General features: G+C 37.1%; 2 protein-coding genes across 3 annotated transcripts; one reads left to right on the plus strand and one right to left on the minus strand.

Annotated features, from left to right (window-relative positions):
- Window positions 1–531: 531 nt before the first annotated feature.
- On the minus strand, window positions 532–7,492 carry mettl17 (methyltransferase like 17). The gene is made up of 14 exons (XM_051697366.1): window positions 7,297–7,492; window positions 4,325–4,463; window positions 4,037–4,186; window positions 3,842–3,929; window positions 3,652–3,733; window positions 3,474–3,547; window positions 3,210–3,304; window positions 3,043–3,113; window positions 2,834–2,941; window positions 2,619–2,687; window positions 2,409–2,459; window positions 1,463–1,555; window positions 1,146–1,345; window positions 532–1,002 (listed from the first exon to the last, which is right to left on the minus strand). Exons 1-14 carry the CDS (start codon window positions 7,372–7,374, stop codon window positions 909–911), a joined length of 1,392 nt encoding a protein of 463 aa, XP_051553326.1. The 5' UTR covers window positions 7,375–7,492; the 3' UTR covers window positions 532–908.
- parp2 (poly (ADP-ribose) polymerase 2) lies at window positions 7,428–16,651 on the plus strand. 2 transcript variants are annotated; one of them, XM_051697346.1, is made up of 18 exons: window positions 7,428–7,564; window positions 7,826–7,916; window positions 8,193–8,396; window positions 8,477–8,650; window positions 10,434–10,507; window positions 10,685–10,735; window positions 10,835–10,931; window positions 11,064–11,139; window positions 11,249–11,351; window positions 11,460–11,613; window positions 11,769–11,907; window positions 12,033–12,096; window positions 12,327–12,461; window positions 14,890–15,017; window positions 15,242–15,341; window positions 15,434–15,532; window positions 15,645–15,769; window positions 16,193–16,651. In XM_051697346.1, the coding sequence occupies exons 2-18, from the start codon at window positions 7,844–7,846 to the stop codon at window positions 16,350–16,352; spliced, it is 1,956 nt and encodes a 651-aa protein (XP_051553306.1). In that variant the 5' UTR covers window positions 7,428–7,564; window positions 7,826–7,843; the 3' UTR covers window positions 16,353–16,651. The 2 variants fall into 2 exon arrangements, with proteins under 2 accessions (XP_051553306.1, XP_051553307.1); XM_051697347.1 differs by having other exon boundaries at window positions 10,437–10,507.
- Window positions 16,652–16,913: the final 262 nt, after the last annotated feature.

Genomic DNA, 16,913 nt, shown 5'->3' on the forward strand with positions numbered 1-16,913 from the left:
AACACTGATTATTGCTTTAAGAAAGGGAAGGGCGAGACGAAATACATTTTTTGTGGTAATCAATATTATGCCACAAGTCCTGTCGATTGAGCTTAACTTTTATTGAACCCGGAATATTCCTTTAAGCATAAGATCAACAGGTTTTAAGATAATGAAAATATAAATTCAGTCAAGTAAGTTTTAACTAATAGTGTGTATAGAATAAGTACTTCACTAAATGCAAACATCTTGATACCTGGATTGACCAATCATTACAAATTAATTTCCATAAACCCCACCCCGGCTGTTCGACTGAATTATGTCTTCCATGTTTTTCGCCAAACAACGAAATGACAATTGTCTGAGGGAAAAATACTGTTCTAAAAGAACTATTTAAAAAAAAAAAAAATTATTATCCATGAGTGAAAGTGGCCATATACAGGGTGGTTACTGAGATTAAGCAAGTAATATATGGCTGGTCATGTGATCGTATCATGGCAGCCTCCATGAGGAGACCCTCTCCATGTAGAATAAAAAAGCTTAGAGTACAGATATGACTGGAGTCTTCATCTCATGTGAGTGCTCATGATTTTATAAATTTGTTTCAAAATTACAGTTCATTTCTAAAGGAGTACAACTTTTTTTAATGAGTAAAATATTTCAGATTGCAAATAATGATTTTATGTCACATGTGGAACAGTATCAACTTTAAACACATTTGGATATTGGTGCACATCAAGAAAGAAACTACATTCCCTAGTCTTTGTAATAAACTCTTTTGAGGACTGGTCAAGAGCTACAGCAAAATATCAGTACAAAATCATGTTGCATAGATACATTTTCTTTATTTGGAAATAAACATGACAAATGTCTGACTGTGCACAAAAACATTAACAAAATATTGCATTAATAGATGATTGTTCTAGATTTCATAGTTTCTCATCATTTTCAGTGGTTTCCTCTGCATGATTTATTGGCAACAGATCTCCCCAGTTGCTGCTACGAGCACATCTGTACATGTCCCTGTTAGAACAATAAAAACAGCATCTTTTATATATTTATATCATCCAATGTGGCCACACAGTGGTTAACACTTGCCAAACCTACTACAGGTCATTGCTGAAAATGCAAAAAGACCTACTGTAATAAATGAAAGCATAACATACCGTCCATGGTGACGGGCTGTTACAGCAAGTTGTTTGAGTTCTCCATTGGTGCAACAGAGCTGACACTGAACATGTCTGGGCCGGCGATGTACATGTGCAGTCAGTCTAGCCATGTCAAAGCCCTCGGTCTTCCCAGCCTTCTCTCCCTCTGACCTGGATATAATTAGGTAACTGAACTTCTCCTGCTGCCTTTCTTGGCTCTGTGATGATTGGTTGGTAAAGAGAGGTTGGAAAGAGAGATATCACTGGATTGTACACATCTAATCTTTTTAGAAGTAAACAAATGAACTGAAAACTGAGCACTGTAGTCAACTTACCCTGGATAAGGGCAGGGAATAGTAGAACTGGGAGAAGTTGCAAGGTACTATAGGTTGCTTGATCAACTTGGGACAAGGCAGCTCATGAGTACACTGTCCAAAATACAAGAAACAAAAAGAAACTGATCAGAAGATAATGTCAGTTTATGATGTACCATGTTAAAGGAATAGTTCACCAAAAAATGAAAATTCTCTCTTCATTTACTCACCCTCAGGCCATCTCAGATGTGTGACTTTCTTTATTCTACTAAACACAAACAAAGATTTTTAGAAGAATATTTCAGCTCTGTAACTCCATTATATGCAACTGAATGGTGGCCAGAACTTTGAAGCTCCAAAAAGGACATAAAAGGCAGCATAAAAGTTATCCATACAACTCCAGTGGTGTAATTCATGTCTTCAGGGGTTCTCCTGGGAGGGGTTTAATGTGAATAATTGATTCTGTATTTTATGTTGTGTTTGCATGTTTTATGATTGAAAAAATTGTTAATAACAAAAAAATAATTCTCCTCCCTGCTCAGTAGGTGGCGATATGCACAAAGAATGAGAATCACCAGAAAAAAAAGAATGTGAAAGTGAAAGTGGAGATTTATTGTAAAAAAGGACTTAAATATTGAACTGTTGCTCACCCACACCTATTAAGGTGTGGGTGAGCAACAGTTCTGAAGGATTACCTGCCATATTATGATGAATTACATTTAGGCTGCCTTTATGTCCTTTTTGGAGCTTCAGAGTTTTGGCCACCATTCACTTGCACTGAATGGACCTAAAGAGCTGAAATATTCTTCTTAAAATCTTCATTTCTATTCAGCAGAAGATAGTCATACACATTTGGAATGGCATGAGCCATATGAGAGAATTTTCAGAATTTTTGGGTGAACTATTCCTTTAATGCAGTTCAGACTGGTATTAGAATAATTGTTTTATTGATGATATTTCAACGCACAGGGGCAAACACAGCTGGTCTCCTCAAGTCGTATGTTACCTCCTCTTCTCCCTATATTCATACAGCACAAGTTAATATAAAATTGCATGAAAAGCTCACTGCTATTTCTAAAGATTTCTAAAAAAGTTCTACTACTAAAAACTCATGCAGAATAAATCTAACACACTGTAAAACATTTATATAATATGAGCAGTTCATTAGAAACCAGACCTTTAATATAGTATCTCTAGCCTCCATGAGGATTTGATGGCCTTCCTTGGTTGCATTCTCCACCAATACCTGTACAAAGTATCAAGAACAGCATTTAGCAACAGGAAATCTCCAAAAAAAAAAATGAAAAAAGTACATATATCCAATGTCACAATTTAATAAATGTACAACTCAGCTTAATTATTACTGTCTCATCTCAACTCAGCATCACTCACGAGGTAGGAGTTGGTTTTTCTCCACAGTGTGAAAATCACATTAATTCTCTCGTTCAGAGTGGCTAGTTCCGACAAAGAGAAAGCAGCTATCACAAGATCAAACTGCACCTGCAGAAAAGATTGAACTTCGTTATATATTCAGACATGTAAAAGTACTGTAAAACTTAGGCAAACAAAATAAAATACATTTTAGGAGCAGCTAAAAATACCTTAGGTGAAACAGGAAGGAACTGACGGAAATATACTTGTTTGATCACTGGATTATCTATCTCACTGCCCCCTGCATGGTAAACAAACAATCATGAAACACTGAGCAATTTTGCCCCAGATTTGTGTATATAACACTGTGCTCAAAGGTTTGAATGAATGATCTAACCTGTTATGAGTTGTTCTGCCAAGGTGTTCATGTCTCCAGAACTGTCTACACAAACATACTCCTTTAAAGAGTCTCCCCAGAGTGTGTGTGATGCCCTTAGGGAAAAAATAAAAGATTAAAATATAAGCTAATTACACTGTTCTGTAGCAGACAAGACAATATAATCTTAGCAGCTAAAAACACATCTTTTAAAGCAAATTGAGAGCAAATACCTTAACTAGTTCTCACATATAAATATGTACAGTATATTAACATAATACTCACCAAGTACCTGTTCCAAGTCCTGATCCAAAGTCCAGGAGAGAATATGGTACAAATAAAGGATCTCTCTTCTTTATCTAATATGTGTAGCAGTGAAATATTGAAAAAGAGGTAGAGAGACAGTTCATGTCCAAACAAAATACAAAGTGAAGAGAAATAACGCTTAATGTGTATTAAATACCTCATTTAATGCTCGAAAGATGGCAGCATATCCACCCGCTAGCCTTGCAGCCATATACACCAACCCAAGATCTTCATTGTACCTATAAAGATTAAAATAATCTGAGAAACACAGGCATTCCAATATACCAGAGCAATCAATGTTGAGTCTATTCTATGCAAAGTATTCCACACAAAATATGCATTTCTACCTTAAGGTAGTCCTGTGGTATGTTGTTCTTCTCAGTTCAGATAATACTCTCTTTCTTATTCGAGCCTCTAGCTCATGATCATTTCCATCTAAGAAGAAACATTTATATTTATACTCTTAAATGCACAGTCACGCCACTCCATCTGACATTAGTAATACATCTCTCCTAATCTTCTTTACCTTCATTATAACTCACCTTTATGCCTATCCCTCTCTTCCTCCAAAAATGTCCTCTCTAAAAGGATGGCTTTTTTCCTGAGTTGTGAGGTTTCTAATGCCCGCTTCCTGCTCCAAAGGAAGTTAGAGAGCTTATGTGCCCTTTCAGCTAGATCTTTTACCTCTGCCCCTACATATCAAATAAGAGAATCAATTTCACACAAATGTGATATGTAGATATGAGAATACATGATCTGATTATTATTTTTGCCACTAAAACCACTATTTATACTCTAAAAAGATTACAGATGCATCAACGCTTACTCACTTTGTATGATGGATAGTGCTGTGCCCTGAAGCTGCTCTGGCAGGCGCACAATATTAAGGTTTGTCACACCTGGGTGCTTTCTGTGAGGAGCACCAGTCAAGAAGCTGGTCTTAGCAAGAGGTGCTTCTGTACTCTGACACTTTATAAGCAGAAAGACACAATGTAAATGCTTTTGTTAACCACAAAATAAAGCTTGAACATAATTTTCCTTTGCAAAGCTAATGTTTAAATTTAAATGAATTGGTCAATGATGTGACACTGACAAGACACTGTTTTGTCTGGACTTATTAGGTTACTTAAAATACTGTACATTAAAAATGCAACTCACACAAAATAATTACTTAAATACATCTCTACTATGACAAACATGCTTTTCAGCCATTTTGTTGTCATGTGACAAAAACATAAATCAGAGAGGACCCTTTAGACTCTTCTGACTGTTTAAGAAGATTTAAAAAAAAAAAAAAAAAAAAAAGTAAAATTGTATGTATCTAAAAATAGAGATTTAAAAAACAAACAAAAAAATTCAGGTCAAACGGAGCAACCCTAAGAAAACTTTATGATATTCATGACTCAAAAAAATAATGATATATGTAAAAAAGTATATTTTACCAGATTTGTTACAAATTAATTATTAAAAGGATAGTTCACTCAATTTGTTTTTTTCATTTTCTCACCCTCATGTCATCCCAAATGTTTATGACTTTCTTCTGCAGAACACAAACTAATATTTTTAGGTGAATATTTTAGCTCTGTAGGCCTTCACAATGCAAGTGAATGGGTACTAAAATGTTGAAGCTCCAAAAAGGCAGCATAAAAACAATCCATATGACTCCAGTGTTTTAATACATATCTTTTAAAGTGATATGATAGATGTGGGTGAGAATCAGATCAATATTAAAGTCCTTTTTTTACTATAAATTTTCCTCTCTGCCCCGTAGCTGGCGATATGCACGAAGAATGTGTATCTCCAAAAACATACAAAGAAAAATGTGAAATTGAAAGTGGAGATTTATAGTAAAAAAGGACTTAAACATTGATCTGTTTCTCACCTACACTTATCATATCACTCACATATCATATCACTTATCATTGTTTAGCAGCTTCAAAATGTTGTTACCCATTCACTTGCATTGTATGGACCTACAGAGCTGAGAAATTCTTCTAGAAATCTTTGTTTGTGTTCTGCTGAAGAAAGAAAGTCATACACATCTGGGGTGGCATGAGGTTGAGTAAATGATGAGATCATTTTCATTTTTTGGGTGAACTATCCCTTTAATAATTAATAAAACAAAATCAAGGTAAAAATACTTTTTTACAAATATCAATAATTTTGTAATCATGAATATCAAGAAGTTTTCTTAGTTATTAATTCTTTTTTTCTTTTCTTTTCTTTTTTTATCCCCTTTTCTCCCAATTTGGAATGCCCAATTCCCACTACTTAGTAGGTCCTCGTGGTGGCGTGGTTACTCACCTCAATCCGGGTGGCGGAGGACAAGTCTCTGTTGCCTCCACTTCTGAGAGAGTCAATCTGCGCATTTTATCATGTGGCTTGCTGTGCATGACACCACAGAGACTCACAGCATGTGGAGGCTCATGCTATTCTCCGCGATCCACGCACAACTTACCACGTGCCCCATTGAGAGCGAGAACCACTAATTGCGACCATGAGGAGGTTACCCCATGTAACTCTACCCTCCCTAGCAACCGGGCTAATTTGGTTGCTTAGCAGACCTGGCTGGAGTCACTCAGCACACCCTGGATTCATACTCGTGACTCAAGGGGTTGTAGTCAGCCTCAAAATATTATTAATTCTTAATTATTTAGTAAAGGTACAAAGAAAGTATTTTAATACCTTAAAAGAAAATTATATAAATGTTTACATTTATGTTTTTTCCTACAAAAAATAGCTTATGAAACCAAAATGTTTTAAACTAATAATAATAAAGATTTATAATGTTTATCATCTCAGACAACCTTCTTGAAAACTACCTAAACTGATACTAATAATCTTCCTAAAAATTGTTTTTCTCTCTTCCAAAATTTTTTCTTCTCTCTTCAAAAACAAAAAAACAACAACAACAAAAAAAAAAATTTTTTTCTCTCTTCAAAACAGTTTTTTTTTCTGTCTTCAAAAAAAAAATTCTCTCTTCAACATTTTTTTTGTTTGAAATTGTTGGTCTTTCTAAACCATCTATGCCGTAAACACACTGTCTTTAAGAGAGAAAAAATTTTGAAGAGAGAAAACTTTTTTTTTTTTTTTGAAGAGAGAAAAATTTAAGACTTAGGCTCAGGAAGGAACTGAGACACTTTTCCACCTTGCGATTCAGAGCTTCCGTACTTTCGAAACGAGAGACTAGTTTGACCAATCACTGCACTGCGATTTACATAATCCAGTTATTCATTTGTTGCGTTTCACATAACGAAACTCAGTCAAACAACAAATTAGGTCAACAAAATATCATTTCTCAATGACAACTGGCCAGACCAAAATTAAACTATAATAAAAAATAAAAAAAACAAACAAACAAAAAGAAAACATTTTATCCCTCACCGTGACTGAACTGAATCGCTTGTTGGGCATGCTATATAGAGCAACCTCCCACATTCTCTTATTCGCAGCGGTGGGAAGCTCACTGTAGAGGTCACTATCGGAGTGTTAATCACTCATTCACTCACCTCGGGGAAGGTCTGAGAAAAGAGCCAATTGCTGTCCTAACAGGACATCATCTGAATAGATGAGCGAGCGCACAGAAATCATGGGTCACCGCGCGGTATTCTCGTACGAGATGTTGTTCCTTGCAAAATACGCATAACAACGGATGCGAACCCCGCTGACTTGGAAACACTCGCGGCTGGCGCAATGAGTTCAATGTGTGAGCTAGCACAACATGCTAGAACCCAATTCAGACTACTCTCCCTCCGCTGTTTTATTTCTACTCTATAAAATATGCTTATTGATATGTACTCACCCGTTGAGCTTCTTTCAAACATAAAGCAACAAGATATCTTGAACACTGAACATACACTCGGCTGCAAAGTAAAAACATGTTTTATTCGCGATTAATAAACAGGATACATTTGGTCACTCGATCGCGTGTTCATGTGCTCGTCGGTAATACGGCTTCAAAACAAATCCGGCTAGAAACTAGTTGAAATGTGTTCGTTCCTAGACAACGGCCCGCGCCGTCATTACGCTTTTGGCGCCATTGAAAACAAAGTGAAGTTCTTAAATCTCAGGTTGGTGTTGATATCAGTCTTAAATCTCATGTTATGGTTAATGTGTAAGAAAGTAAGCCGTTAATATATATTCCGGTCTGGCTCTAATTTTAGTTTTGACGCAATCTCCATTGCCTGTGCATACAAAAATAGACCCGTGAAATTAAGGAAGTAGACTTAGAGTCACATCATAAGTTTCATCATATCTTGAATAACTGAGTTTGTCATATTGATACACGAAACATTACTAACACATATGGGAAACGTGTCATCTGATTTCAGACGCTTTTTTTGTAAAGTATGCGGCGAACAAGAAGTTGCCGAGGCAAGTCTGAGGCACAATCAGGAAGTGAAGCTTCGGTGGTGAAGACAGGTATATTTCCCCTTTAAGTGAACATGCCTAAACAACTAATAGTTTCACAATAAGCAATGATGGTTTTGTTGTCATGCACTAAAGCTTGACAAGCATTCACACATTGCATATTCACATAGATTGCCTTTCTCAACAAATTACCTTATACATAACGACATCAAGTTGTTCAGTTGTAATTGAATTGCTCAGAATCACATTTATTGGTATTATTTAGTTTTAGATTACCATATGGAGCAAAACACTCTAAAGTTGCTTATGCAAGTCTTTTTTTTCCAGTTTGGCAGTGGAAGGGCGATGATGGTGAGTGGGAACCGTACTCTCCAGAAATATGTGTCCAGTTGGATACAGCAAAGCAGGCTGGTGAAAAGTCAGTGTCACTGGCTCTCAGACCAGGTTATGAGGTGGATCTTGTGAAAATGACACAGATTAACACCGTCACCAAGTATAAGCGCAAAGTACGCCTTCACAAAGTGAAGCCAGGTACGCCAGTGTGTCAGCACTACATTTGTTTGTAATGTTTCCACAGAGAAACTAACAGCAGCTGATTTGTTGCATTACAGAAGATCAGAATGAAGGGGACGCTTTGAATGGTAATAATGGAGGCACTGGTGTTGTTCAGATTAAAGAAGAGAAAGAGGAGGAAGAGGAGCAGCCGGTCTCAAAGAAAAGACGCAATGAAGGGAGGAGTCAGAAGGCAAGCAAAGCCAAACCTATTACAAAAGAGGAAGGTGAAGGTAATGCTTCTCTGATAAATAAGCTTCCTTCTTATTTACAATGGCGTGTGGAACCTGCAGCATTATAGGGATAGTTCACACAAAAATTAAAATTCTCTCATCATTTACTCACCCTCAGGCCATCCCAGATATGTATGACTTTCTTTCTTCTACTGAACACAAAGATTTTTAGAAGAATATTTCAGCTCACCCATCCTACCTCTTCTGCCATTACATTCCCTTGCACTGTACATAACCGATTTGTATTTAGATTTGCACTACGTATGTGTATGTGTGTGTGTATGTATGTATATATGTATATATATATATATTGTCTATTGTGTATTCTATATATACTTTTTTCTTTTCAAAATGTATCTATTTTTTATTCAATTTTAATTATTTTTTAAAAGTCTTGTTGCTGTTTTTTGTATTGTGTACTGGAAGCTCCTGTTACCAAGACAAATTCCTTGTATTTGTAAGCACACTTGGCAATAAAGCTCATTCTGATCCTGATTCTGTAGCTCCATTCAATGCAAGGGAATGGTGGCCAGAACTTTGGAGCTCCAAAAAGCACACAAATGCAGCATAAAATTAATCCATACTTCAGTGGTTTAATCCATGTCTTCTGAAGTGATATGATAGGTGTGGGTGAAAAACAGATCAATATTTAAGTCCTTTTTTACTATAAATCTTCACCTTTGACCAGCCCTGACCAGTAGGTGGCGATATACACGAAGAATGCGAATCGCCAAAAAACAAAAGGAGCAGAATGTGAAAGTGGAGATTTATAGTAAAAAAAAAAAAAAGGATTTAAATTTTGATCTGTTTCTCACTCACACCTATCATATCGCTTCTAATGACATGGAGTCTAATGAATTACTTTTATGCCAGCTTTATGTTCTTTTTTTGAACTTCAATGTTTTGGCCACCATTCACTTGCATTGTATGAACCTACAGAGCTGATTTATTTACCTAAACATCTTCATTTGTGTTCTGGAGAAGAAAGAACGTCATACACATCTGGAATGGCATGAGAGTGTGTAAATGATGAGAGAATTTAAATTTTTGATTGAACTATTCATTTAACAAACAAACAAAGCATATCATATGTATAAGGTTGTTATAAGATACATACATCTGTATGCTTGTGTCTATATAGACCTTGTCTGGTTCAAAATGTGTTGTGCTTGAATCAGCAGCTTAATTTTTGTGGAAAAATCTTGTTTCTTTTGTATAAATTAGAGATCGACCGATAAGATAATGATTATTTTTGTGTTTAAGTGTCTGATAACCGATATGCATAATGGATTTTTAATTCTTGTTTTATTTAAGCTTTTAGACACATTAAAAACTGAATCATTCATCACTAACCTCAGGTGAACTACTTTACAAAACTAATATTGTGCACAGTCTACAGAGAAATAATTACACTAGTTTTAGATACAAAATACACTTGTTCAGAGCCCCTCATTTAGCCTAATGAATGTTTAAAATGAAAGTCTTTTGTGTCCAACATTATCAGTAAACCTGGTATTAAAGAGCCGATGACCGATTAATTAGAAAAGTGTAAATATCGGTTAAAAAGATCGGTCAAACCGATTATCAGTCTATCTCTAGAATAAATACAGAGCAGTGTATATGCAGAGTTTAATGGGGAACTTAAGAGGAAGTGTGTCACTATGTGCATGAAATTTAATGGATAGACTTATTTCAGCTTGTTTGAGTATTGAGGAGACCACTGTGCTTGCACATTTGCTTTAGATCCAGTTACTTATGGCCTTATACTTCTCGCATTTTTAAGCAGAGGTTGTGAAGACGGTGGTTATGAAGGGGAAGGCCCCAGTTGATCCAGAATGCAAGGCTAAAATAGGAAAGGTAATTGTCTTAAATCTGTTGCAGGATCACATGCAAAAATAAAAAACTACTGTACGGTGTTTAGATGATTTTGGTTTAATTGAATACATGTATACTCACCAGATTTTCTGCACAAACATGCATGGTTTGGTGTAAAACATGCTTCTGAGTAGATTTCCTCCCATTTGTTATTCACAGGCCCATGTTTACAGTGAGGGGAATGATGTATATGACATTATGCTGAATCAGGTGAATAATAAGTATCTTCATCAGTCTATCTAGAATGTAATTTGCAGGATATGACAATGTGTAATGTCTTTTTTCCCTCTGATTTCAACTATATTACAGACTAATCTTCAGTTCAACAACAATAAATATTATATGATCCAGCTGCTTCAGGATGACAATGCAAAGGCCTACAGTGTGTGGATGAGGTGGGGGCGAGGTATGTGTGGAGGGTGTGCTTGTCGGTCCTCTAAAATGATATAGAGACAGCTCAGACACTTTCCCAGGAGCTTAAATAAACACCTGGAGCTCAGTTAATCACCATCTATATTCCATTTGTTTTCCTTTGCAGTGGGTAAAGTTGGACAGAACAGCTTGGTTAGCTGTGGGGGGAATCTAGCTCAGGCCAAAGACACCTTCAAAAAAAAGTAAGCTCATCTTCTACCTGTAATTCATCATGCTATTGATTCATGAAAGATACAAGTAGATTATATCACGATAAAGGTGACAGAAAAATTACACGTGGTTTATATGTAGGTTTTTTGATAAAACCAAGAATGAGTGGGAACATCGAGCACATTTCGAAAAGGTTGCAGGCAAATACGACATGGTGTTTGTAGACTACAGCACTGAGTACAAGGTAAGAAGACACCTCCTTGTTTTACTCCCAATACCACGTGATCCATTGCTTTGCCTTTGTTTCATTTCCCTTATAGTCATTTATAAACCTACTTTTACCTTTCGCCAGGAGGAAGACAAGGCCAAGGTGTCCTCTCCTCGCCCAAAAAAGCCCTGCCAACTGAACAGCAAGGTTCAGTCTCTCCTAGAGCTTATATGTGACCTCAAAGCCATGGAAGAGTGTGTGCTGGAGATGAAGTTTGACATCAAAAAAGCTCCATTAGGTCAGAGAGTTTGCTTCTGTGTTTCAAACGCACACATTCTTAGCAATGATGAATGTATACAAACCAAACAACAAAAATCAAAGTGTTTTTTAATACAGAAAATTGTAAATGAAACAGCAGGACTCTGTATTGATAATATTTATTTTCTCTTGAAGGAAAACTAACAGCAGAGCAAATTAGAGCCGGTTATGCTTCTCTGAAGAGGATTGAAGAGTGTTTAAAAAGGAAAGGCAGTAATAAAGAACTCCTGGACGCGTGCAACCAGTTCTACACTCGCATTCCCCATGACTTTGGGTAAAAGAAATTACTCAATGACTCAGTAGTTACATTTCATTGGACATAAAATCTGTATAATGTCCTTTTATTACTGTTGTTATTTTTAAAGCATTTTAATCCTGATCACTTCATTTTCATTTTAGGTTGCGGACACCCCCAGTCATACGATCAACGGAGGAGCTAAAGGAAAAAATTGCTTTGCTTGAGGTTTGACAGAGTGTTATCAGTGCTTGCTTTACAGGCGATACACTGCTGATTGGGTGTTGAATAGGGTCGGATTTTTTAGCACATTTTAACTGCATTCTCATTGTATCGGTCTCTGTTTTTGGTCAGTTCGTGCAGACTTTACGTTTGTGCTCTCATTAAGAATCACTATCAGTCTAAAATAAAGAAATTTGCTCCTGTTTGATGTCTTTCACTCTCTTTCTGTCTCTTAGGCTCTGAGTGACATTCAAATAGCAGTGAAAATGGTTCAGTTCAGTGTTCAGAGTGATGAGCATCCTTTGGACAGACAGTATCGCTCTCTAAAGTGTGGACTGCAGCCACTGGATTCTGACAGCAATGAATACAAGGTACATACAAGAAATACAAAACCTGCTACTTTTATCATTGAAGTATAATCTAGATAGGTTAGGTTTGTCAAAACAAACATGGACGTTGGCTTGACAAAGCCTTGTCCGAAAGTTAGTTCTAAAAAATTGTAGATTGATAGATGGATAGATGGAGACAAAGGCAAGAAAGAGAGAAAAGCAGAAAAGAAAGAGGCAATGAAGAGAGAGTAACAGTTAAGACCTTGTGTGGTTTTGTTTACATTTAAATTTTTGCATTTTTAATTTTCTGACAGTTGGATTTTGAACAGTCTTGACACGTTTAAAAATTGTGACAGTGTAAGACAGTGGGATTTGGGGGATGTTTGATTGTCCGCTGTGCAAAAAATGTAATTCCCATTAGTTAGAAACATCATAGCCTGAAGGTCTGTGCCAAGCTTGGTGGATGCAGCTTAAAGCTCTAGGTCTGGGACAAGTGTCAGAAACTTTGATCTTGGTGTAGGGATAAAAAAAACAACAACAACAAAACAACAAACACTAAACCAATTCTGTAGAATAAAAGTATGTTGACTTTGTCCAGCCAACATAGTTATTAAATCTTGGATGAATTATGCACAAGCTTTTTTTTTTTGCCAATATGTGAACGGCTTGTAACGCAACTTAAAAAAACGAGCCCTTCACGGACTTCCAAGGTTGCTTATTAAAGCCTGTAGACTGATTTTTATGCGAAGGGAGTGGGTCGCCAGGAAAATCCAAAGGATGTGACGTTTATGCGTGCTCCTGAGAGCCTTGCCTCAGACAGTAGCTTCTCTTCCATGTCAACAGACAGTCTGCAACACTAGGTAACATTATCTTAGAGATGGAATCCAGCAAACGTCCGGCTCCTACACAAACTTAGAGTAAGCCAGAAGGACCTGTAGAACATCCGCAGAGGGCACAACATGCTCTCTGGTCCATAACTCTTTAACACACTCCCTCAGAATCTTTAAACACTCTTTAGCTCTGTCCTCCCTTCTCACTTGCTTTTGGGTATGGTTACTTTTGAACTATTTTTTCCAAGGTGATCCATGTAGGCATAATAATCCAAAATGAGGAACGTCTCTTCTGATAATATGATTCTGTTATGATGTCGGTGAATCACGTTCAGTCTCTTTGTACGTTACGTCATTGTTTTGGATAATGCTCGCTCGCTCGCGTCCCTATGGAGTGTGTGCACGAGCACGAGCAACAGGTAGCTGGCTGCAGTTCACTTAACGGCCACAGGTGTCATTAATAACAAGGGTTTCTGAATCTTACATACTGCACCTTTAAATTTATCCTGTATACCTGACTTTTAGTATAAAGAGAAGATCGTTGAAATTATTTGAAAGTTACGAAGCAAGGTAGCTTGCAATTCCTCAGCATTAGCAGGCAAGATCAAGTTAGCTAAAATTACACAGATCAATCCTTATGGCACTATATTTCACATGCTTTGCAGTTATGTAAGCTTACCTTTCCAATAAGAAGAATGCCAATTCAGGGTCGGTTTTGATCCCCAAAACCGAACGAATTTCCCTCCAGGAATCAAATGCCCCGCTGATGTTCACTCTAGTTTTCGCTCGACCACGATCACGTTCCCGCTTAGCCAGACGGGATTCAGTAGATAAAGTAGAAAACTGACTTACAGAGTTTGTGTAGGAGCCGGACGTTTGCTGGATTCCATCTCTAAGATAACGTTACCTAGTGTTGCAGTTTGTTGTTGCTGTTGAATAGCAGAAGAGAAGCTACTGTCTGAGGCAAGGCTCTCGGGAGGGCGCATAAACGTCACATCCTTTGGATTTTCCCGGCAAAAGCGACCCGCTCCCTTCGCATGAAAATCAGTATACAGGATTTAATAGGCAACCTATGAAGTCCGGGAAGGGCTCATTTTTTAAGTTGCGTTACAAGCCGTTTTCACATTGACAAAAAAAAGGCAAATATTACATGAAAAATGTTACATATTGCACCTTTAATCAAATACGCTGGTTTCTTATTCGGAGTACAACATATGACATACAAAACCTACAATAGTGCAACATCTGGTATAGTTCGGTAGTATGTAGCTATATGTGTGTATCAGTATGCTATGTTAGCTGATAAGTAGTTTTAGTTTAGTCTCAAAGTTTTTAGTAAAACAATAATAACTGTGTAATTTGAATTATACTACCTCATCTGTCAGCATGATGCCAGTGATTCACGTTGTCTCTTTGTACGTTAAGTCATTGCTCACGTCCCTATGGAGACTGTGCATGAGCACGAGCAACAGGTAGCTGGCTGCAGTTCATGTAATGGCCGCAGGTGTCATTAATAACAAGGGTTTCTGAATCTTACATACTGCACCTTTAAGGTTTTTTTTGTTGTTTTTTTTGTTTTTTTTTTGCATTCATTTTTGTCCTGATGACCCCAATTTACACCCCTCTATGTCTCTTTGAAGATCATAGAGAAATATCTTCAGACTACTCATGCACCCACCCACACTGACTACACAATGACTGTTCTGGACATCTTTGCTGTGGAGAGAGAGGGCGAGAAGGACAACTTCCACTCTCAGCTGGACAACCGGTACCAAACCACTTTCTCTCATGGTAGTTTTGCCAGTTGGACAAATATATGCTTTTTACACTTTGAATGTCACTTTATGTAGTACTCCAGTCCATATAAAGAGGAACTACCCCAGCCACTTCTTTAGTTCTGGTTTTACTGTGTGTGTGGCTTTGTATAATGTAAGTTTGTCTATGTATTACACATTATAGAAGTTATTGGGTTTTTTAATGTGTGAAAACTAGGATGCTCCTGTGGCATGGCTCTCGTCTGTCTAACTGGGTGGGGATCTTGAATCAGGGGCTGCGAGTGGCCCCCCCAGAGGCTCCTGTAACTGGATACATGGTGAGAGGAAGATATATACTGTACTCTTGCTGCCTCTTTATTTCAAGTAAAGTATAAAACAATGCTAAAAAACTTTTTTCCTCCTCCTGTAGTTTGGTAAGGGGATCTACTTTGCAGATATGTCATCTAAAAGTGGCAATTACTGCTTTGCCAATCAGAAGAACAACCAGGGACTCCTGCTACTGAGTGAGGTTGGTTTTTACAGTGCATTCAGATTGTAACCAGACTTCATTTCTAAACCTCAAAACTGCCACTGCTAGACTTCATTACTAAGATGACAGGTTTTTCCTCTTTCCTTTACAGGTTGCCCTTGGGGAAAGTAATGAACTCTTGGATGCAGATTACAATGCTGGCAAACTACCTTCTGGGAAACATAGCACGAAAGGCCTGGGACAAACTGCACCTGACCCAAACAACAATGTAACATTGTGAGTATGCTATTACATTTTATTGGTGTCTTGTTTTACACAATTGAGTCATATGTTAAAAAATTCTGTCATCATTTGTGCGCCTTCATATTGTTCCAACCTATATGGTTTATTTCCTTCTATGGAACACAAAAGGAGATGTCAGACAGAATTTTAGTCTCAGTCACCATGCACTTTCATTGCATATTTTTTCCACACATTGAAAATGAATGGTGACTGAGGCTGCCAGACCCTAACATTCTGCCTAACATCTCCTTTTGCATTACATGGAAGAAAGTCAGTCATACAGGTTTTAAATGACATATGTGTGAGTAAATGAAGACAGAATTTTAATTTCTGTGTGAACTATCCTTTTAATGCAGTGAACTGAAAAACTGAGAACACTGATCCTCTCTTATTTTGTCTTTCTTTTTTGTCTCTCAGGGATGGTGTAACAGTACCCATGGGGCCATGTGTAAAGACTGGGGTGGGGCAGAAAGGTGGCTACTCCCTTCTTTATAATGAGTACATTGTTTATAACCCTGCCCAGACACACATGAGATACCTCCTCCGAGTTCAGTTTAACTTCTCCTCACTGTGGTGAGGTAGACATGATTCTTTACATTTAGCACATTAACAGTCTTATAAATAACTGTCTGTGGTGGAGGACCTAACCTATAGTTATGCATAGATAATATGTTCATGAAGGGGAACAGGAACTCAAGAATGTTTTAGAAGAAGATATACAGATTGTTCTGCTGATGTCAGTTTGACTGCCAAATCAATTGGCTGATTCCTCAAAATAATCTGTAACATCATAGTGTCTGTTTGTATACTGTTATAAAGTTATATTTGCTTTTGGTGACATTTTTCTTAGTGAGTGCAATCTATAAAATATTTTTTAAATCCTTAACCAGTTATCATAACAAAATAATAAATGGAAAAGGCATGGAAATTCATTGCTCAAAGGGGTGGGAACATATGTATAAATATAGCAAAGTTTATTAGTATTTCATTTAAGCATAACTGAGTAGCAATGGAGTCACATTATAATAGATGAGAAGATAGGTGTTGAGGAGAAAGATAATCATGAATTCATTATTCAGTCAATATCAACAAGATAGACCGTGTGTTTATCACTATAGACATGCCCTTTTGCCATGCA

Source organism: Myxocyprinus asiaticus, chromosome 5, assembly GCF_019703515.2.
Source record: "Myxocyprinus asiaticus isolate MX2 ecotype Aquarium Trade chromosome 5, UBuf_Myxa_2, whole genome shotgun sequence".
Classification (NCBI taxonomy): Eukaryota; Metazoa; Chordata; class Actinopteri; order Cypriniformes; family Catostomidae; genus Myxocyprinus; species Myxocyprinus asiaticus.

Excerpts from the sequence above, each read along its gene's own strand:
- mettl17 (XM_051697366.1), bottom strand. The coding sequence starts at position 7,374 with ATGTTTTTACTTTGCAGCCGAGTGTATGTTCAGTGTTCAAGATATCTT. Across the intron at positions 4,464-7,296 it reads GTTTGAAAGAAGCTCAACGG|TGTCAGAGTACAGAAGCACC; the intron begins GTGAGTACATAT and ends CTGCTTATAAAG. Across the intron at positions 2,688-2,833 it reads GAAAAACCAACTCCTACCTC|GTATTGGTGGAGAATGCAAC; the intron begins GTGAGTGATGCT and ends TACTTTGTACAG.
- parp2 (XM_051697346.1), top strand. The coding sequence starts at position 7,844 with ATGCGGCGAACAAGAAGTTGCCGAGGCAAGTCTGAGGCACAATCAGGA. Across the intron at positions 7,917-8,192 it reads AGCTTCGGTGGTGAAGACAG|TTTGGCAGTGGAAGGGCGAT; the intron begins GTATATTTCCCC and ends TTTTTTTTCCAG. Across the intron at positions 10,508-10,684 it reads GCAAGGCTAAAATAGGAAAG|GCCCATGTTTACAGTGAGGG; the intron begins GTAATTGTCTTA and ends TGTTATTCACAG.